General features: G+C 46.3%; 1 protein-coding gene across 1 annotated transcript; it reads left to right on the plus strand.

The window, feature by feature from the left end:
• The first annotated feature begins 1,462 nt into the window (after positions 1 to 1,462).
• On the plus strand, positions 1,463 to 21,122 carry LOC134541824 (class E basic helix-loop-helix protein 23-like). The gene is made up of 4 exons (XM_063385519.1): positions 1,463 to 1,627; positions 9,525 to 9,784; positions 13,858 to 14,106; positions 20,975 to 21,122. Exons 1-4 carry the CDS (start codon positions 1,463 to 1,465, stop codon positions 21,120 to 21,122), a joined length of 822 nt encoding a protein of 273 aa, XP_063241589.1.
• The last annotated feature ends 3,021 nt before the right edge of the window (positions 21,123 to 24,143 follow it).

A 24,143-nucleotide genomic window follows, 5' to 3' on the forward strand; every position in this document is an offset into this window, starting at 1 on the left:
ATTATAAATTTCCATAGGTTATATCTAATGAGTAAATGTATTTTTAATGTGAAATTTATAGTGAATTCCTTTGTGTTAAGTGATTTTAGTGATAGTAGTTTTATATTTGTTATTTTATTTTTACTGCATTCATGTTTCAATGTGGTGTATATGTTTTCATGGCTATCCAAGACTACACTTCACATTTTATTTTAATTTTTCCTTATTTAATTTCTAAATAATTAAATGTTGTTTGTATTTGTTTTATACGTCTATGGTGCCAGCCTATTTTGGACTATGTCTGTTGGCCGGCTCTTAATAAATGCATAAATAAAACTAATAACTAATATACCCTACAAAATAAAATTTAAAAATTATTTGGGCTCGGAAAGACTTCCCCCTCCCCTTACTGTTCAAGAGCAGCGTTTGCCGCTAAATGGTAGTTTTTATTTCTGCACAAACCAGACAACGCCGTTGTTAAATACGTCGAAAGAATTGCAAACTCTCTCGTGGTGTCTGAAACAAAGGCAGAAGGAGTGGTTTTACACCGCAGTTGGTCGCAGGGTCTGTGTCGACTGCAAGGTCATGGGTTCCGAACCACGTGGATGCCAACTCGGTGCTCCTGAATTCCAGTTGTGCCGGAGATTGGGGTCGAACTCACGACACCAGAGGTCCCGGAAAACTAGTTTTCCATTAATACATTTTTTTAAATATTGTGTTAGCTGTAAGACTATATTTTATAACGTTATTATATTTACTGTTGTTTATTTTTAACAAATATTCCGACTTTGTTTCTGTATGAGGCATGTAGATACAAATAACGTCGTGAAAATTCGCTCGTACAAGTTGAGACCTAACGCGTGTCTCTCGAAGGAGCCCGTGCACGAGTCAAGTGTCGGGTCGGTCGACAACATGGCGGCCGGAAGAGCGCGGGAGGCGCTGTTGTCTCCGCGAGCCGCCGCGATCAGCGCCGAACGGCGGAGGCGGCAAGCGGCCTGCTTTACGACCTAGATGGCAGCACCAGACAGCATTCTCCCCCGCTCCGGAGTTGTAATTGCACAATCGGTCGCCATGGCAACGCCTCCCTCTCCCTCCCCCTCTTCCCGGAAAGCCTCTTTGTGAGCGAGCCTGCACCGGCGCGATAACAATGCATCTGGTGGTTGGCTGATTGTGGCGAATGCCTGCTTCCCCCCCCCCCCCAGCCCCGCCACTTTACACCCCCCTTTGATTCCCGGGGCCCTGAAATCTGCCCTCTCCCTTTTTTTTTATCCCCCCTTTCCGCCACAGAAGGGGTGGCCGTCCAAAGCCGCAGCGCCCCCGCGACACATCTGCCCCTGCCGCTTCATCTCCGGGGCGACCGCGCTGCCACCTAGGCCGGCGCGCGCGGAACTAGGCGAGAAGCGAGCCACGTCCGCCGCGAAGAGGCGAGCGACCATGGGGCGGCGCGCCTGAGCCACGGCGAAGGGCCCGCGACGGTCTCCCCATGGCGGCCGCGTACAGGAGCGCCGTGGCCAGGGCCGGCTCCAAGTGGCTCTGCGACGACGATGACGCCGCCTCGCGGCCGGCGCCCGAACTAGCCGGCTTCTGGGGCTGCGACGCTCACCGCGGCCAGGACTGCAAGCCGTGGAGCTACCCGTCGGCGCACGCGGTGAGTCACCGGCCCCGGGGTGGTGGGGGAGGGAAGGGGGGGGGACGGCCAATCGCTGCGCGGGTTCGCGGTCACGTGACCACGAGGACCCGGGTTCTGATCGCGGCCCGGTCATCCTGGCGTCCGTGGCTGCACCCACGCGGCAAAGACCGCTCTTATTTACTTTTGGAAATCAGTCAACTGTGCGGTATTTAAAAGCGACCTTACAACCTAAAAAGTCGTTAAAATTTTTTAAAGTTAATGTTGGCAACCTCGATTTTGTTTTGTGTCCTTTTCGTTGCCGGGAACTTGCACCATTTGATATGTTTGGGATTATTTGTTTTGCTGTGCGGAACAACCAAAACACCATATTGAAATGCTTTATATTTTGTTTAAAAATTTTAAAAAACAGAATAGCCGCAAAGTATGTTTGTTGGAAAGCATAACCTCAGTTTCAATTGCAAAACATACACACACGTGCACACGCCTGCATATGTACACATGGCAGCCATGATTATTACATTGCTACCAAGATAATTCAACACTAACAAAAATTATTACAGTGTATAATATTTTACAATGATACACAAAACATCACTCCGTTAAAACAACATTCTATAAATTTTGAACTAACAATGTTTGTAAAATTACTTCTTTATTTAAGTTTTTATGTTTAAGGAAATGTTATGTTTTCTTTATATTTAAAACTGAATTTATGATGTTAGCATTTCACCTTCAACTCCCCCTTAACACTAAGGTCTTAAGTTATCAAAATATTGTATTGTCAGAGGTTCTTTATAAGTATGCATATTTTCGACAAATACCGGATTTCGAAAAGTGGAAAAATCTTATAACATAGTCCATTTATTCATACATACAGGCCAAGCTAATAAAAGCGTGGTAAATGGTAGACTGCTTTGAAAATTCGGGTCTGTCAAATAACAAGATATGTCAAGTTTTAACTTTTACCCTTTTTTCCGTATACAGATTGAAAAGTTGTGAATTATTTGTAAAAAAACTTCTTTGTTATGTCGTAAAATACTGTTTACCTTTGACTTTTACTAATGATACCTCAGGAGCAGGCTCTTCATTTTAGCAGACTGTTGCCTTCATGTTAGCATACTGTTGCATTCATTCAATTTTTACCATTTTGTGACAAACTATTTTCCCTAGCATACTAGAAATATACTGCTCACACCTTTTCATTATTACTAAAAAAATTATTTTTATTTACATCAAAAACATACAGAAACATATTGTTACGAATTAAATATTTTATCAGAGTATACATATTTATAAAAAAACAATTATAACATCGCTCCTGAATTTATTTATTTTTCAAGTGGTTTGTTTTGAACAGTTTTTCACAAACCTGTGTCAAATATAACGTATTAAAACGTAAAATTTTGATCATCTTTGCTTAAAATGTTATATAATTTGGCAGAGGATCTCCATCGATGTATGTTTTGTCATATTACATAAAGTATTTATTGTTTTAAATATATTTGCAATTAAAAATGATATTAAGTATTAAACCTACTAACATATTGCGAAAATATACTTATGAGCACGCACTAGACATAAATATTTACTTCAAAATATGTTAGTCAAACACTGATGTGTATTAATGGAAGATAAAAACAATATGTCGGCAATTGGGGAGGTTTGAATCGTTAAATTATTTCTGTTATTTCTTAATTGGATAAAATAATTCAAATCATTTCACCAATTTTTTAAATGCAAAATGGTTAAAACAGAGTGTCACTATGAACCAGACCACCAACTCGTGGACAAACATGTGGTTTCCTCCCAGATTGCTGATAGCCCCCTTTCCCTTGCTGCCATCGAGCATCCCACTCCTGAGCCCCCTCTCCCTCAATGCCATCGAGCATCCTACTCTTGTGCCCCTCTCCCCCACATCCATCGAGCATCCCACTCCAAAGCCCCCTCTCCCTCGCTGCCATCGAGTATCCCATTCCTGAGCCCCCTCTCCCTCACTGTCATCGAGCACCCCACTTCTAAGCCCCCTCTCCCTCACTGCCATCGAGCACCCCACTCTTGTGCCCCCACTCCCTCACTGCCATCGAGCACCCCACTCCTGACCCCCTCTCCCTCACTGCCATCGATCATCCCACTCCTAAGCCCCCTCTCCCTCAATGTCATCGAGCATCCTACTCCTGACCCCTCTCCCTCACTGCCATCGAGCACCCCACTCCTGAACCCCTCTCCCTCACTACCATCGAGCATCCCATTCCTGAGCCCCCTCTCCCTCACTGCCATCGAGCATCCCACTCCTGAACCCTCTCTCCCTCACTGCCATCAAGCATCCTACTCTTGTGCCCCCTCTCCCCCACTGCCATCGAGCATCCCACTCCTGAGCCCCTTCTCCCTCATGCCATCGAGCATCCCACTCCTGAACCCTCTCTCCCTCACTGCCATCAAGCATCCTACTCCTGACCCCTCTCTCTCACTGCCATCACGCATCCCACTCCTGACCCCCTCTCCCTCACTGCCATCGAGCATCCCACTCTTGAGCCCCCTCTCCCTCACTGCCATCGAGCATCCCACTCCTGAACCCTCTCTCCCTCACTGCCATCAAGCATCCTACTCTTGTGCCCCCTCTCCCCCACTGCCATCGAGCATCCCACTCTTGTGCCCCCTCTCCCTCACTGCCATCGAGCATCCCACTCCTGACCCCCTCTCCCCCACTGCCATCAAGCATCCTACTCCTGACCCCTCTCTCTCACTGCCATCACGCATCCCACTCCTGACCCCCTCTCCCTCATGCCATCGAGCATCCCACTCCTGAACCCTCTCTCCCTCACTGCCATCAAGCATCCTACTCTTGTGCCCCCTCTCCCCCACTGCCATCGAGCATCCCACTCCTGACCCCCTCTCCCCCACTGCCATCGAGCATCCCACTCCTGAGCCCCTTCTCCCTCATGCCATCGAGCATCCCACTCCTGAACCCTCTCTCCCTCACTGCCATCAAGCATCCTACTCCTGACCCCTCTCTCTCACTGCCATCACGCATCCCACTCCTGACCCCCTCTCCCTCACTGCCATCGAGCATCCCACTCCTTACCCCCTCTCCCTCACTGCCATCAAGCATCCTACTCTTGTGCCCCCTCTCCCCCACTGCCATCGAGCATCCCACTCTTGTGCCCCCTCTCCCTCACTGCCATCGAGCATCCCACTCCTGACCCCCTCTCCCTCACTGCCATAGAGCATCCCACTCTTGAGCCCCCTCTCCCTCACTGCCATCGAGCATCCCACTCCTGAACCCTCTCTCCCTCACTGCCATCAAGCATCCTACTCTTGTGCCCCCTCTCCCCCACTGCCATCGAGCATCCCACTCCTGAGCCCCTTCTCCCTCACTGCCATCGAGCATCCCACTGTTGTGCCCCCTCTCCCTCACTGCCATCGAGCATCCCACTCCAAAGCACCCTCTCCCTCACTGCCATCGAGCACCCCACTCATGTGCCCCTTCTCCCTCACAGCCATCGAGCACCCCACTCCTGAACCCTCTCTCCCTCACTGCCATCGAGCAACCCACTCTTGTGCCCCCTCTCCCTCACTGCCATCGAGCATCCCACTCCTGAACCCTCTCTCCCTCGCTGTAATCGAGTATCCCATTCCTGAGCCCCCTCTCCCCCACTGCCATCAAGCACCCCACTCCTGAGCCCCCTCTCCCCCACTGCCATCGAGCATCCTACTCCTGAGCCCCCTATCCCTCACTGCCATCGAGCACCCCACTCCTGACCCCCTCTCCCTCACTGCCATCGAGCATCCCACTCCTAAGCCCCCTCTCCCTCAATGTCATCGAGCATCCTACTCCTGACCCCTCTCCCTCACTGCCATCGAGCACCCCACTCCTGAACCCCTCTCCCTCACTACCATCGAGCATCCCATTCCTGAGCCCCCTCTCCCTCACTGCCATCGAGCATCCCACTCCTGAACCCTCTCTCCCTCACTGCCATCAAGCATCCTACTCTTGTGCCCCCTCTCCCCCACTGCCATCGAGCATCCCACTCCTGAGCCCCTTCTCCCTCATGCCATCGAGCATCCCACTCCTGAACCCTCTCTCCCTCACTGCCATCAAGCATCCTACTCCTGACCCCTCTCTCTCACTGCCATCACGCATCCCACTCCTGACCCCCTCTCCCTCACTGCCATCGAGCATCCCACTCTTGAGCCCCCTCTCCCTCACTGCCATCGAGCATCCCACTCCTGAACCCTCTCTCCCTCACTGCCATCAAGCATCCTACTCTTGTGCCCCCTCTCCCCCACTGCCATCGAGCATCCCACTCTTGTGCCCCCTCTCCCTCACTGCCATCGAGCATCCCACTCCTGACCCCCTCTCCCCCACTGCCATCAAGCATCCTACTCCTGACCCCTCTCTCTCACTGCCATCACGCATCCCACTCCTGACCCCCTCTCCCTCATGCCATCGAGCATCCCACTCCTGAACCCTCTCTCCCTCACTGCCATCAAGCATCCTACTCTTGTGCCCCCTCTCCCCCACTGCCATCGATCATCCCACTCCTGACCCCCTCTCCCCCACTGCCATCGAGCATCCCACTCCTGAGCCCCTTCTCCCTCATGCCATCGAGCATCCCACTCCTGAACCCTCTCTCCCTCACTGCCATCAAGCATCCTACTCCTGACCCCTCTCTCTCACTGCCATCACGCATCCCACTCCTGACCCCCTCTCCCTCACTGCCATCGAGCATCCCACTCCTGACCCCCTCTCCCTCACTGCCATCAAGCATCCTACTCTTGTGCCCCCTCTCCCCCACTGCCATCGAGCATCCCACTCTTGTGCCCCCTCTCCCTCACTGCCATCGAGCATCCCACTCCTGACCCCCTCTCCCTCACTGCCATAGAGCATCCCACTCTTGAGCCCCCTCTCCCTCACTGCCATCGAGCATCCCACTCCTGAACCCTCTCTCCCTCACTGCCATCAAGCATCCTACTCTTGTGCCCCCTCTCCCCCACTGCCATCGAGCATCCCACTCCTGAGCCCCTTCTCCCTCACTGCCATCGAGCATCCCACTCTTGTGCCCCCTCTCCCTCACTGCCATCGAGCATCCCACTCCATAGCACCCTCTCCCTCACTGCCATCGAGCACCCCACTCATGTGCCCCTTCTCCCTCACAGCCATCGAGCACCCCACTTCTGAACCCTCTCTCCCTCACTGCCATAGAGCACCCCACTCTTGTGCCCCCTCTCCCTCACTGCCATCGAGCACCCCACTCATGTGCCCCCTCTCCCTCACTGCCATCGAGCATCCCACTCCTGAACCCTCTCTCCCTCGCTGTAATCGAGTATCCCATTCCTGAGCCCCCTCTCCCCCACTGCCATCAAGCACCCCACTCCTGAGCCCCCTCTCCCCCACTGCCATCGAGCATCCTACTCCTGAGCCCCCTATCCCTCACTGCCATCGAGCATCCCAATCTTGTGCCCCCTCTCCCGCACTGCCATCAAGCATCCCACTCCTAAGCCCCCTCGCCCTCACTGCCATCGAGCACCCCACTCTTGTGCCCCCTCTCCCTCACTGCCATCGAGCACCCCACTCCTGAACTCCTCTCCCTCACTGCCATCAAACATCCCACTCCTAAGCCCCCTCTCCCTCACTGCCATCGAGCATCCCACTTCTGAACCCTCTCTCCCTCACTGCCATCGAGCACCCCACTCCTGACCCCTCTCCCTCACTGCCATCGAGCACCCCACTCCTGACCCCCTCTCCCTCACTGCCTCCGAGCATCCCACTCCTAAGCCCCCTCTCCCTCACTGCCATCGAGCATCCTACTCTTGTGCCCCCTCTCCCTCACTGTCATCGAGCATCCCACTCCTGACCCCCTCTCCCTCACTGCCATCGAGCATCCCATTCCTGAGCCCCCTCTCTCTCACTGCCATCGAGCATCCCACTCCTGAACCCTCTCTTCCTCACTGCCATTGAGCATCCTAATCTTGTGCCCCCTCTCCCCCACTGCCATCGAGCATCCCACTCCTGAGCCCTCTCTCCCTCACTGCCATCGAGCATCCCACTCCTAAGCCCCCTCTCCCTCACTGCCATCGAGCACCCCACTCTTGTGCCCCCTCTCCCTCACTGCCATCGATCACCCCATTCCTGACCCCCTCTCCCTCACTGCAATCGAGCATCCCACTCCTAAGCCCCCTCTCCCTCGCTGCCATTGAGCATCCCACTCCTGAACCCTCTCTCCCTCACTGCCATCGAGCACCCTACTCCTGACCCCTCTCCTTCACTGCCATCGAGCATCCCTATCCTGACCCCATTTCCATCACTGCCATCGAGCATCCCACTCTTGATTGTTGCACTTTCTGTTGCAGTCTCAGCACTACTCTCTAATGACGCCATTTTCTTAAATTACCATATGGTATTAAGAAAAATCTACTTAAAAAAATCATTTAAATGAATACCCAGGAAAGTTTTAAAAGAAAATGAAGTTTTGTCTTAAAACCATTCAAGGTCAGCAATTGTTTGCTACAAGATTTATTTCATTGACAATAATTTCGGCGCCTGCTGAACAGTCTACTGTCTCAGCTTTGTTACCTTTGTCAAGAAACAAGCAGTGCTGGTTGCGTCACACAAGGAGATAAAAGAGGGAGGGGTGGAGGTTAGAGAGTGACGTCGTGTTCGCTTATGCTTCTCGTCCCTAGATTTTACGGCCCCTTTTCGATGTGATACCGCACAATAGTTTATTTTCAATGTTTTTTTTTAAATCTATTATAACTACTTTTAAATACATGTCAGAAGATATTTATTTTTAATTTAGTTTCAAAATATTTAAAGACTGGTTTTTGAGCAAACAAGAATATTTCTAGAAATCGTACTACGAGATCTGTTTTTTTTTTCTTTACCACCGATGTGCTATTAAAAAAAACAAATTTAAATATTTACATAACATAATAATTTTATCACCAAAAGTTCAGGAAGGTCTTACTTATTTTTTCTACGTAATCACGAAAACGATCGCGGCATTTGTCATATCGTAACACAAGCTTCTCGGTGCCTTCTTCGGAGCATTTACCCTGCCAGTGAGGAGAGATACAGGGTCAGCGCCTGGATTCTCCTCCCTCACGACGCGACGCCGCTATGAGGCGGGTGGACTAATCGCGAGGCGATTTGTGCCGTACTGTTTGTATCTGTGGCCAGTAACCAGTTACCTGCCGGCGCGAGCCTGGTCTCGGTAACCTCCGAGATTCTTCCTTGCATACCGGCACGCCCAAACTGTTACATATGTCCACCATGGTCTGCCGAACTCCTCGGCGACCACCCACCAGTATCTCAACCGCTGTATACACAGTGACCGTCCAAGACATCCCACGACTCCCTAGGTATGCCGTGTCCGTCGGCGAAGACCCAGCAACTGTCAGTCCCGCACACTCCCACAGCACGCGCATAAGCCACGGCACCGCGCCGCGTCTGACGTCACTCATCAGGCGCCACTTTCGAACGAAGGACTCCGTTTCAAATGACTCATAAATAGAGCCACGGAATTTTCGCGCAATCATTTAGTCGCAAGCTAGAATGCAAACCTCCACACTCTCGCACTGTGTTCATGATTGGACCGCAGTTATCTGGACACGCCCTTCTAAGACCGTGAGCCAACGATGTCCAGCTAGGAGAGAAGTAAGCGAATCAGGTAGTGCCAAATAACAAGGATAAAAATGTTCTCGCTAAGAAATTAACCAATGGGAAAGTAAACATGGGTCGAGCACACCTATAACTTTGAATTCTATCCTGAGGCCAGAGGAATCCGCGAAATTTCCGGGACTCTACTCATAAATACTATGATTGGTTTCCAGATGTGTGTGTTCCTAGTCGCGGTTGCCGGTGCGAGGAGCTTGCGGCGTGTGTTGCGCGGGGGATGAAGGGGTCGCGTGCCCGCAGGACTCCGGGCGGCGAGCCGGCCCGGAGGCGGCGGCCTGTCCGGGCTTCCCGGCGCCGCCGCCGGCCGCCCCCAGCCCCGAGGGCGGCGGCGTGCCCCAGCTGCAGGTGCCCGGCCGCCGCACTCCGCTGTCCGCCATGGGGCTGGGCGGCTTCTACCTGCCGCTGCGCGCCGCCTCGCCCGCCGCCGGCCCCTCCAGCGACGAGAACCGACCCGACTCCCGCGGCGCGGCGCTGCAGGGCTCCGCGCAGCAGCTCGCCAGGTGCGTGTCCTTCCGCTCTTCCTGTCTCCCGCTCCTTCCTGTCTCCTGCTCCTTCCGCTACTTCAGCTACTTCCACTTTTCCTGTCTCCCGCTCCTTCCACTACTTCCTGTCTCCCGCTACTTCCTGTCTCCCGCTACTTCCGCTACTTCCGCCCTTCCTGTCTCCCGCTCCTTCCGTCCTTCCTGTCTCCCTCTCCTTCCGCTTCTTTTGCCTCTTCCGCTACTTCCGCTACTTCCTCTTCCTCCGCGTCTTCCGCTACTTCCGCTCCTTCCGCTCCTTCCGCTCCTTCCGCTACTTCATCTCTTACAGCTCCTTCCTGTCTCCCGCTGCTTCCGCTTCTTTTGCCTCTTCCGCTACTTCCGCATCTTCCTGTCTCCCGCTACTTCCGTTTCTTCCCGTCTCCCGCTACTTCCGCTTCTTCCTGTCTCCCGCTACTTCCTGTCTCCCGCTACTTCCTGTCTCCCGCTACTTCCGCTACTTCCACCCTTCCTGTCTCCCGCTCCTTCCGTCCTTCCTGTCTCCCTCTCCTTCCGCTTCTTTTGCCTCTTCCGCTACTTCCGCTACTTCCTCCTCCGCGTCTTCCGCGTCTTCCACTTCTTTCACTTCTTTCGCTTCTTCCGCTCTTCTGCTCTTCCGCTCTTCCGCTCTTTCGTTCTTCCGCGTCTTCCGCTTCTTCCGTTTATTTACTTGCTAAGGGTTAGTTACAAATTTTCTCTAGGTGGAAATAAAATTTCTGTACGTTTACAAAATATTCCTTTGAAAAACAGAAACACGTGGCTACTTTTTTTTGGTACCATTATGAAATATGTTTTTAGAGATAATACTGGATATTTCTTACTAAAATTAGCTAATAATTTTGTACTGTAATCGATGTTACATTTAAATATAATTTTTGTTTAAACATGGAAAAGATAAACCAATATTTAATAAGTGGGCTTTATTTTGATTTTTATGTTTATTAATGCGCGCAGTTATTACTATAAATGTATTCAGGGAACGATTGGAGGTAGTGGGACAGCACAAAGCATAAATTTCCTGGTAAAAATCCGGACCCAGTATTAATGCGAACACTATTTAGTTATGATACAGATGTTTTCATGTAATTGTACAGATTTACAAAAATCTGTAATTTAAATGAATGTTTATGCTCCATTAACAAAAACTAATGCAGTGCACGGTGTTTTCTGTTATCTAGCGAGTTTGAATACACATTTCACGGTTACAATTCTATAGAGCAACGTATGATCTTAACCTACCGTATCCTATGATTGTACCCTACCGATCGTATCCTTCAGATCGCATCATTCCGTATCCAATCATATACCACCGTATCCTGTGACCGTATATAACCGATCTTAATCTACTGATCGTATCGGACTACCCGTATCCTACCGTTCGTAACCTAACGTATCCTATCATATAGCCTACTGTGATCGTATCCTACCGATCGTATCCTGTGTATCGTGTCCTCCTGTAATATGTGAATGTATACTACTGTATCTTGTGATAGTATCCTACCGATCGTATCCTACTGATCGTATTTAACCGAATGTATCCTACCGACCGTATCCTGCCTATCGAATCCTGTTAATTGTATCCTCCTGTAACCTGTGAATGTATCCTACCGTATCTTGCGATAGTATCCTACCGATCGTATCCTACTGATCGTATCAAACCGATCGTATACTACCGACCGTATCCTGCCTATCGTATCCTGTTGATTGTATCCTCCTGTAAACCTGTGAATGTATCCTACTGTATCTTGTGATAGTATCCTACCGATCGTATCAAACTGATCGTATCCCACGGATCGTATTTAAACCGATCGTATCCTACCGACCGTATCCTGCCGATCGTATCCTGTTGATTGTATCCTCCTGTAAACCTGTGAATGTATCCTACTGTATCTTGTGATCGTATCCTACCGATCGTTTCCTAATGATCGTATCAAACCGATCGTATCCTACCGACCGTATCCTGTCGATCGTATCCTGTTGATTGTATCCTCCTGTAAACCTGTGAATGTATCCCACTGTATCTTGTGACAGTATCCTACCGATCGTATCCTACTGATCATATCAAACCGATCGTATCCCACTGATCGTATCAAACCGATCGTATCCTACCGACCGTATCCTGCCGATCGTATCCTGTTGATTGTATCCTCCTGTAAACCTGTGAATGTATCCTACTGTATCTTGTGATAGTATCTTACCGACCGTATCCTACTGACCGTATCCTACCGACCGTATCCTACCGATCGTATCCTGTGTATCGTGTCCTCCTGTAATATGTGAATGTATACCACTGTATCTTGTGATAGTATACTACCGATCGTATCCTACTGAAAGTATCAAACCGATCGTATCCTACCAACCGTATCCTGCCGATCGTATCCTGTTGATTGTATCCTCCTGTAAACCTGTGAATGTATCCTACCGTATCTTTCGATAGTATCCTACCGATCGTATCCTACTGATCGTATCAAACCGATCGTATCATACCGACCGTATCCTGCCGATCGTATCCTGTTGATTGTATCCTCCTGTAAACCTGTGAATGTATCCTACTGTATCTTGTGACAGTATCCTACCGATCGTATCCTACTGATCATATAAAACCGATCGTATCCCACTGATCGTATCAAACCGATCGTATCCTACCGACCGTATCCTGCCGATCGTATCCTGTTGATTGTATCCTCCTGTAAACCTGTGAATGTATCCTACTGTATCTTGTGATAGTATCCTACCGACCGTATCCTACTGACCGTATCCTACCGAACGTATCCTACCGATCGTATCCTGTGTATCGTGTCCTCCTGTAATATGTGAATGTATACCACTGTATCTTGTGATAGTATCCTACCAATCGTATCCTACTGATCGTATCAAACCGATCGTATCCTACTGACCGTATCCTGCCGATCGTATCCTGTTGATTGTATCCTCCTGTAAACCTGTGAATGTATCCTACCGTATCTTGCGATAGTATCCTACCGATCGTATCCTACTGATCGTATCAAACCGATCGTATCCTACCGACCGTATCCTGCCGATCGTATCCTGTTGATTGTATCCTCCTGTAAACCTGTGAATGTATCCTACCGTATCTTGCGATAGTATCCTACCGATCGTATCCTACTGATCGTATCAAACCGATCGTATCCTACCGACCGTATCCTGCCGATCGTATCCTGTTGATTGTATCCTCCTGTAAACATGTGAATGTATCCTACCGTATCTTGCGATAGTATCCTACCGATCGTATCCTACTGATCGTATCAAACCGATCGTATCCTACTGACCGTATCCTGCCGATCGTATCCTGTTGATTGTATCCTCCTGTAAACCTGTGAATGTATCCTACTGTATCTTGTGATAGTATCCTACCGATTGTATCAAACCGATCGTATCCCACTGATCGTATCAAACCTATCGTATCCTACCGACCGTATCCTGCCGATCGTATCCTGTTGATTGTATCCTCCTGTAAACCTGTGAATGTATCCTACTGTATCTTGTGATAGTATCCTACCGATCATATCCTACTGATCGTATCAAACCGATCGTATCCTACTGACCGTATCCTGCCGATCGTATACTGTTGATTGTATCCTCCTGTAGCCTGTGAATGTATCCTACTGTATCTTGTGATAGTATCCTACCGATCGTATCCTACTGATCGCAGTGGCGTAGCCAGGATTTGTGTCTTGGGGGGGGGGGGTTGTTAAGAAGCATGCCCCCCCCCCACCCCCGTATTAAAGTCCGGGGGTCCTCCTCCAGGAAAATTTGGATTTTAAGGTGTAAAATAGTGCTATTTTAGCAATTTTCGTTACTTAAATTTAAATATTGTAATGGTAAAAATTTTATTAATTTTTAATATGAAATTTGTTTGAGTGTTGAATAAGAAATTTAATTAAAGATTTGGTGATAAAAGGGGGGGGGGTTGAACCCCTAAACCCTTCCCCCCCCCCTGGCTTCGCCCCTGACTGATCGTATCAAACCGATCGTATCCTGCCGATCGTATCCTGCCGACCGTATATTGTGGATGGTGTGCTCCTGTACCGCAGGGGGCAGGCGGCGGCGCGCGGGCCCGGCGGCGGCAAGGCCAAGGCGCGCCAGGGCAAGACGGTGCGCCTCAACATCAACGCGCGGGAGCGACGCCGCATGCACGACCTCAACGACGCGCTGGACGAGCTGCGCAGCGTCATCCCGTACGCGCACTCGCCGTCCGTGCGCAAGCTGTCCAAGATAGCCACCTTGCTGCTCGCCAAGAACTACATCATGATGCAGGCCAACGCGCTGGAGGAGCTGCGCCGGTCCGTGCCTCTCTCCCTCTCTCGCTCTCTGCGCATGCGCGGGAAGCTCGTGGGTTCCTCTGGTCGCGCGCGCACGAGTACACGTCGTTTTGCCTAAAGTCACTTTAGCCTAAAATGTTCTTTAGGCAAAATGACTTTAGGCAAAACGTCTTTAGGCGAAATGACTTTATGCAAAATGACTTTTAGGCAAAACTACTTTAGGCAAAACGACTGCTCGGCAAGTTAACTGTCCGTTAAAGAAAGCGAAGAGCTGAAACTTTAGGCAAAACAACTTTAGGCGAAATGACATTAGGCAAAACGACTTTCGGCAAAACGAATTTTAGGCAGTACGATTTTAGGCAAAACGACTTTAGGGGAACTTAAGCATGCTATTATAATTTTAGGCTAAACGACTTTAGGCACAACGATTTTAGGCAAAAATAATTTAGGCAAAATGATTTTAGGCAAAATGGTTTTAGGCAATACGACTTTAGGCAAACTAACTTTAGGCAAAACGACTTTAGGCAAAACGACTTTAGGCAAAACGACTTTAGGCAAAATGACTTTAGGCAAAATAACTTTAGGCAAAACGAATTTTAGGCAAAACTAAGGTGGGTAAACACGATTAGGCAAAACGATTTTAGGCAAAACGACGCGCCCCCGCGCACACTTATACACACTCCCCGCTGCGACTGTGAGCCGGTTGACCCACGGCCACGCTTCGCTGTGATGCCTCAGCCAGTAGCAAGTTAATGTGGGTAGAGAACACACATGACTGTGAATTTGAAACTGACACCAAATGAACCCACGAAATTACCGGGTTTCTTAACTATAGTTAGAGACCTGTAAAATTAGCGGATTCATTTCGCGATAGGATAGAGTCCAAATACTTTCGACATTATTTTGCTTCAGTGATTGGGCCACAGTTTATCTGAAGGACTCTGGGCCAATGGAAAATCTTTAACAGAAGAATTAGCGAATCACGATCATTCCAGTCAACAAGTGTTACGAGTCGGAAACCAATCAGCAGATGTAATTTGCACGAGTGCGTAGAGGATCATGGAGCCTATCCTTTAGGGATTTGAAATCGCGAATTTTACATGTCTGTAACTATAGCATGTCTTATCCTTAGTCTGCATATCGACGGGCTTTTATTTCCTCTCTCTTACCGTATGCACGATTTCTGCCGTTAGCTCTATCCTTGTCTCGGTGTGCACTGTTGCCAGATATAAGCCATAGAGCTCGAAACCTTTGGGCACAATTTTGTAATGTAATGAAAAAAAAAAATTTCAATGTTTATCTTAAATGTATTTTACAAAGGAAAAAAATTTGTAATTAGAACTTTGGAAGTAAATTTTATTGTATTTCGTCAAGAATGTAGTCTGACGATAGTCAGTTTTTACTTTTAAGGAGAAATAACTTATACACGTCATGTTTGTTTCAACAATTTTTTATTTTATTTAATTTTGACTTTGTTTGAGTTCAGCACATATCGTAATGGAGTGCGTTATTATTAATGGTGACATACTGCAACAAAATGTGTCTCGATTGTAATAAAAATTAGTGTTTAGCATTTTTTTTTCAGAATGATAACAACTGTAATATTACTACCAACAGACAGTATCGTTATGGTCTTTGAAAATCCAGAAATATTAAAGTTTAAAATATGCATTAAGACTTATTATGATTAACGATGGTATACTAAATAACATTTTAATGGTAACTAGTAGCAACAGTGCCCGCCATGTACTCTGTACTGATAATGGAGCCCAAGCTGTGCAGTAGGTGCAACATGTAATGCATTAAGAGTAGAGGTGAAGATCTATCGCGGGGAAATGTGTCTGGTAGGTTTTAGAACACTTCCTAGTTCATGGCTTCTGAGATAAGACCACGTGGAAATGATGGTGCGCCTAACGTTTCGACACGCCTTGTTGCTGTCATCTTCAAGGGAGATTAACAAGGCACGGGTTGATTCAACTTGTATAGTGTGAAACTCGTGGGTTTTCCATTTATGTGTGAGTACTGCCAGAAGCGGGAAATACAGCGTCGCCCATCTAGAGCATCGACGCATTGTTCCGGATCGTTACCACAACGCCGAAATACCACAACACCGAACGTACAATAACGCCGAATACCATAACGCCGAATGTCAAAGTGACCGCAACGCCGATAGCTAGAAAACTGCTGTGTACCACAACGCCGAAATACAGTAACGCCGAAAAATGTTGCTGCGGAGGGGGGGGGGGGGGCCACAGGAGCAAAATGAAAAACAACTGAATGAATTTGTGTGTGTTTCTTAAATGTATCTTAACGCCGAAATTCCACAACCTAACCTAACCTAGGCTAGCATAACCTAGCCTAACCTTACCTAACCTTACCTAACCTAACCTTTGTGGCAGTCCTGCAGTGACATTTTTCGGCGTTAATGTATTTCGGCGTTGTGGTAATTCGGCGCTGTGGTACACAGCAGTTTTCTAGCTGTCGGCTTTGTAGTCAATTTGGCATTCGGCGTTGTGGTTTTCGGCGTTATTGTACGTTCGGCGTTGTGGTATTTCGGCGTTGTGGTGCGTCCCCCATTGTTCCTCTCTCGCGCGCGCTCGTAAGCCCATATTCGACGTGTGTTTACTCGCCAAACCCAAACATCGGCACCTCCCCGCCGACAGCCCGCGCTACCATGACTTCAGCCACATGCTCCAGGCGACGCTCATTGGCCGGCAGCGCTCTGGTCCCCCTGCGGGGGATCGCGGAACTACGGCCGCGCTCCGTTCCCTGCACGAGCCCGCGGTGATCATTCCGTTACTCCGTGCGTTTGTTTTCTAAATAGTGACTCAATGCCTTTCGGACATCCTTCCGAGCGTTGGGTTATCAAAATGGAGGACACATACTCCAAAATACTTTACCGAATCATTCGATGATGTTCTTCCATTAGTCAAGAGTAACTTAATAGTGTGCTTTAGTTTCTCATCAACTAACCACTTACTTGCACTGATGTGTAATATCCTTAGCTCTCGGTACACGGAATTTGGTGGGAGAAATTTCTTGAATGAAACGGAAGTCAAGAAACGGAAATGTGTAACAACCACGGCGTGAACCAAGGTTCGCAAGGACAAAGGGAATTTTTTTTTTAGTTTTACCTGTTTAATTTCTACAAGATGGGCAGTAATTTACCAATATTCCTTGTCATAATTCAGGTCCAAAGCCGGGTTTTAGGGCGGTGTTACAAGACGTCGGGGTAAGGTATCGAATAAGCACTGCCTTGTTTGGATACAACCGTAGCCTAACTCGCAGGTCATATCCCAGAATGTGTCCAAACCGAATCCCAGTAAGGGAACAGGAAAGCAACTGTTTTAATAAACAGTGGCCTGCGCGAGGCTAGAAACTGATTTCAATGCATTCTAACGGACGTTTGGAAACCGTTGATACATTGCTACACCAAATCTGACAGATAACAGCACTATCGTGCGAATTAAATTGTTTTAATTTTAATTTTCTCAAGTGCTCCTTTGCACCGAGTGCCTTGTTCGCGCGCGGTGCACTCGGATGAAGAAACGGAACTCTCGCTCCTTTGCACCGAGTGGCTTGTCGGCGGGCGGTGCACTCGGATGAAGAAACGGAACTAACTCCTGCTCCTTTGCACAAAGTGCCTGTTCGGCGCATGGGGTGCTCGGATGCAGTAACGGAACTCTCGCTCCTTTGCACCGAGTGCCTTGTCGGCGCACTGTGCGCACGGATGAAGTAACGGAACCGAGCCAAGGCCTGCGTGACCCCTCTCCGCCGCCGCGGGCCGCCCCGGGCCAAGGTCAAGCGCTATCGTGACGTCACGTGACACACATACGGGACGCCTGCGAGGGAGTCGCGGCTCGCAGACGGGAGTCTGTGCGCGTCATTTGCCGCGGCAGCTTTCGTGGGTTGTCCCCAGGTCATTAATCGGAATCAGGGTAACTATAATGGCTGACAATATTATGCTAATTACATTGAAAGGTATTTAATCCGACGAGTCGCGTTTAAGGTCATGTTGTATTGGAAGAAAACCTGAAAATGCCGCGTTTTCAATTACCTCTACGATTGACCCCCACAGTCCTCTGTGTACCCGGGCTAATGCCATCTGTTCATTTTTGGTTACCGACTGATCAGACATCTCCACATGGTAGCCTGTGATTCCAAAGTTCTTTAGTTGAGGGTTTCTCACTGGCCAAGAGAATTCCCTGTAAGCTATGTGCCAATTGCGAAAGCAGCTTAGAGGTTTGCATATTGGGATTTTATCCTATTGCGAAATGAATCTGCGAATTTTTTTCCTGTCTCTACGGGTTGGTGATTTTGCCGGATCACCGACCTTCAGTATAGTTTTAACGGTAATGCTAAAGAAAAATATTTTTAAAAAATAGTGCAAGTTGTAAAAAACTACTTTACAGAAAGAAAAAAAAATATTGAGCTTTGATCTTCTTCAAAAAATCGTTACGGATATTTACCCGTGAAATGTGAAGTGTGTAGTGTAACCCACTATAAACTAGGAAATGCAGTAGTGAAATGTAAATCGACACAGTTTCATGCTGCTTGATTTCATCATGGTAAAGACATATAGTTAAAATAATGATAAATATGATTGTAATGATAGACTCTGAGGTAACTATAAAAGCCGGCCACACAGTGGTGTGATATGGCGAACAAGGTCAAGGTCAAGGTCAACAACCGAGAACGCTAGTGGCTTATTCGTGCCGGATTAAAGAATTTGCGTATCCATACAATGCCGAATTAAAGACATTTCACTGTAGTTGCTACTGACTTTTAATTTAGTGATATTCGCTATAGATAGAAACCGGAAAAATTCGCGAATTCATTTCGTGATAGGCTAAAATACAAATAGTTATACCTCAGTTCTGCCTCTGCTATTGGCTCACAACTCACCTGGATGACTCTGGGCCAATGAGAAACGCCCGACCAAAGCTTTATAAGAATCACAGGCTGCTACGCTGGAACGTCTCACAAGACAGCAGCCAATGAGTGAGTGACATTTGACCGAGTGTACGTAGAACTATGGAGTTCATCCTACAGGCCATTGTACCCGCGAATTTTTCCTGTCCCTAGCTATAGATCTTGACCTAACGAATTTAAACGACTTCACTGAAAAATAAGTAAAAAATAATTTTTTTTTAGAGAGAGATATAGTTACGTAGCACAGATAATTTAGTTTAGGAAGTCATGTATGATATCGTTTACTAGACTGAGGAGAAATTGCTTGCCATTTTGAACAGGAATCGATTGATTACAGCGAGAATCGATCTATTTTTCGGTGTTTATCGTCTTTGATTGCATGCTTGGAGCTATCATACCTTACAATTATTCTGTTTTGTCATTTACTTTCACAAAACAAATCAGTTCATACATTTTATTTACCTTTTGACTGATGCTGCACGACTCGCATCGGCCATCTTGTTAGCTATGGTTTGTTGACAAGCAAGCACAGCATAGGTATTAGTCATTCTAAAGTGCTCGCAAATCCTTGTTTAATACCCAGCATTCAGTATTGATATAAATACATGTACTAATAAATTAATTATTTATTTTAGTAAAATAATCGAGACATTTTTTATTTAATGATAAAAATCAATACATATGCTCAATGTTTTTTTTCTAATTTATTATAATTTAATTATTTATGATTAATAATAATAGTAAATTATACCTACGGGAACATAACCCCACTTATATAACCAAACTTGAAAAAGTTTATAAACACTATTTCTATCACTAATATTCACATTTACTTTTAAATTATATGGACCGGTATTCAATATATACCGCTAAAGTATAAGATTTAAGAACACATACATAACATTTTTTTGTATGTGGCCTTATTTTTTTTTCCTGTGAAAATTTAGTTTAATGGCGTGCGTGCATCGCGAAATTTCACTCTCGTCTTTTTTCTTTTTTTTTTTTCATAACGCGCCTAAAGGAGTATAATTTAAAAGAAACATAATGCAGGGTTTTTCAGTGTGCTCTTCGCCACTAGCCATGGGCGTCGCAACCGGGGGGACGGGGGGAACACGTCCCCCCCAATGATAAAAGTCTTCAATTTCGTCCCCTCCAATAATATATTTAGTTTCGTAGTTATATTAAAAATATGATTTCTGTGATATAACCCATATGTTTCGCATGGTGCATTTAGTCCAATCGTGGTAATGTGAGCACTTTTTTTTATTCGATCTTCGTGTAAAATCAAAATCAGGTCCGATACCGAATACAGATATGTTAACTGTGTTTTTTACAAATTTGTTCTCTGAAAATATTTTTTTTAGAAAAAAATAAATTATATATTGCAACCAACTATAATTAGAATATTTAGGAAAGAAAAATGCCTAAAAACCACCTTTCTGCACCTTCAAACCCCAAATTTTCCCGGGGGAGGACCCAAGGACCCAGTGGCGTAGCCAGGATTTGTGTATGGGGGGGGGGGGTGTTAAGAAGCATGCCCCCCCCCCCTTATTAAAGCGGGGGAGGGGGGGTCCGGGGGTCCTCCCCCGGGAAAATTTGGATTTTAAGGTGTAAAATAGTGCTATTTTAGATAGTTTTCGGTACTTAAATTTAAATATTGTAATTGTAAAATTTTTATTAATTTTAATATGAAATTTGTTTGAGTGATGAATAAGAAATTAATTAAATATTTGGTGCTAAGGGGGGGGGGAGGTTTGAACCCCTAACCCCCCCCCCCCTGGCTACGCCACTGCAAGGACCCCCCGCTTTTTTTTTCTTCTAGGGGATGGATATTCCTCAAAAATCTAAATCAATTGAAGTCGTCCCCCCAAAAAAAAAATATATATATATATATCCGTGCGACGCCCATGCCACTAGCCAACGCGCGTGTGTGACTGGTGCGCGCGTGTGTCTGCAGGCTCATCACCTACCTGCAGGCGCAGATCGCCGCCGGCATAGCGCCCACGCCCTACGACCTGCAGGCCTTCCCCGCCACGCCCACCGCCACCAAGCTGCAGCAGCAGATGGACGCCTCGGGCGGCGGCGCCCCAACCGTCTCCTCGTGAGGCGTCCGCCCCGCGCCGCGCCTCCAGGCAGCCCCCGGTGACGCCCTGGAGGCGGCGAGCTCACCGGCCGCCGCCCGCCACAGTCTGTCTGCTGACTCACCCGCCCACCGATGCCCGCCACAGTTCACGGACTGGCGTCCACCGTTGTCTGTTGCCTGATGTACACCATGGCTCATGAACTGGTGACTACCACGTCTCATTAACCAGCACTCACCTTAGAGTAGGTAGTAGTGACTAACGTCCACCACAGTTCACGGACTGGCCCCCACCATAGTTCATAAACTGGCTTCCCCCCCCCCCTCACAGTTCACGGACTGAAACCCACCATGGTATATTGACTGATGTACATCATGGCTTATGAACTTGTGACTACCGTAACTCGCTGATTGATGTCCACCTTGGAGTAGTGACTAACGTCCACCACAGTCGACGGACGGATGTCCACCATAGTCTATTGACTGATATATACACAATGGTTAATGAACTGGTGACCACAGGAACTCGCTGACTGGTGTCCACCTCAGAGTAGTGACTAACGTCCACCACAGTTCACGGACTGGCGCCCACCATGGTTCATAAACTGGCTCCCATCACAGTTCACGGACTGGCGCCCAACGTCGCCACCACGTCGGGAAGAGTCAAGGATGTTCGTCTGGCCACGGACTTCGTGCTACTCCTGGAAGTGGACTGCAAGAGTGTGCAAGTGCCGCGATGGACTTCCTGGCCGGTGAAGAGCACCACGTGGCCAGACAGAGGTCCCGAAACTTGTCCACGAGTTAATGCCACTAAGTCCGCAACATTAACCAGAGAATGCACTCCGATACAGTGGGAAAATTCGACTTTTTTGTTTCACCCGTGAACATTATTTTCTGGCTTACAGTGGGTTGTCCCGTGTTATCTTTGATCGGCGAGAGCAGCTAATTCTTCACTTTACTGGGCCAATGAGAGTGCAGATGCTGAGTGCTGCTGGTCATCTGTAAATAACTACTTATTAAGGGGATGCAGTCCGTATCAGGTCATAATTACACTATTCACTAATCTGTTAAGTGGATTATCTTTCACAAAATAAAAAATGTATTAATTGCATTCTTTTCGCTCAATTATCTGTCAAAGTTACAGTTATGACATTTTTAGGGCGCTACAAATAAGGAGCGTAAAACAGATAAGAAAACAGATTTTTTTTTTTTTTAATTTTAAAGGCACGGTTACTGAATACTTTAATATATCGTTTCATTTCTTTCTTTAAAAGGTATTTATTTTACTTTTTCTATCAGTAAACCTCACAAATTTGAGAATTGTTAAAGTATGGGTAAAATTAAATATTTTTTGTGGAAGAAATTCAAACCTTATCACGAAGTAGACACTAACATTGCGTTTAAACCTAAAGAGTTACAGTTTTGTAATCCGTTTGATTCTCTTTATTTGTACGCACCCAAATTTTTAAAAATATAACCTTGGCAGCTAAACATGCAAAAATGTATGTCATAATACCTATATATATATATATTTCATTTTATGAAATTAATCCACTGAAACATTCCACAAGATAACCCGTGTTTAACGTAAATATAAAATAATGACATAACGTGGTTCACACATCCTGAATCATAATTTTTTTCAACTATACAAAAAAAAAGCTTTTGTATTTTCAAAAAATGTCTTGGCTGGGAGTGTTCTCTAAACACAACTGTATTTATCCAGCTCATATTTACAAAGCTTTCGGGTTGTATTATAAGACTATCTGAGTAATTTTATATATGTACTATAACGAAGGAATATACAGTGGGCACTGGCACTCTTTGTTGTAAACGAACTCACTTGTAAGCGTTTGCTTTCGCTATCTGAACTAGGCATCAGTTCTCCCTGAGCCAAGGCATCAGTCCTCAGTGGAAGGATGAAAGCTTCGGAGTCCGTGTGGAAGTATGTGTACTCGTATGTCCCGTTACAGGTCAATATTTTGTATTTACCTTCCACGCGGTTAAACTTGTCGACTTTTTGATGGCTCAATTTTCACAAATTTAAAATATATATGTCGCGTACTTTTTTACATAATTAGCTGGCAAAGTGTCATTTTCAACGTTTTTGTGCAATATGAATAAGGAGAATGAAATAGAATGTAAAACTGGTACTTTTAATGTTCAAAGTTAATTTTATGAGCTGCTGCGTGATATGGTTTAATTTCTTTCAGCAAAAAAAATAATTAATTTTATGTTTCATTTTAAAATCATCAGAATTATTGTGATTTTAAAAGGCTATATGAAATTAAATATTTTTTTCTGAAAGAATTTTTAGACACCAGCGTTGCCTTTAAACTCAAAAACTTTTATTTATTTATTCATTTTGTTTCATATCCATACAAAGAAAAATGAAAAAAAATTAAACTTTGCTAGCTAATTATGAGAAAATGTATATTGTTAATTTTGTTGAAGTTCGGTAACTCAAAAAGTCTACAAGTTTTAATCAAAATAAACATAAAAAATAAAATAATGACCTGGAACGGGTCATACGCCCTTAGGTCTCCCTAAGGGACTGGAAAATGCTGCGAATTTAAATTACCTGAAAGCTCCGACCGTGCTCCGAATGACTTTTTTAAATACAAAATGTTCATGTGACCCGGTTTTGTCGTGAAGAAAATCTTTTGCTTATTTTTAAATTTTGCGTTTAGCGTTTTTCTAGCTGCAATTTTTTTAAATAACAAATACAAAATATAAAATCGCAACTAATGTTAGTTGAGTCAATTATCAATATGATAAATTTGTGTTATTGTCAAAAACAATATAGGGTAGAGCAGGGCTTAAAGTGCCGATTTTTTAATATGCTCAAATTTATATATGTAGAACATATGTTACTAACATAATGAATGCATGTAGTACTTAAAAGATATATATAATATTTTATTATACTGAAACTAGTTGGAGCATCTCTTTGATAGTTTTCGCTATGAAAATTATTATTGGTAGATAATTATTGGAAAAACAAACATAGGAAGTTTTTTGCCAGTTCACGATAACTTTCTTGCCT

This window comes from Bacillus rossius, assembly GCF_032445375.1.
Source record: "Bacillus rossius redtenbacheri isolate Brsri chromosome 4 unlocalized genomic scaffold, Brsri_v3 Brsri_v3_scf4_2, whole genome shotgun sequence".
Lineage (NCBI taxonomy): Eukaryota > Metazoa > Arthropoda > Insecta > Phasmatodea > Bacillidae > Bacillus > Bacillus rossius.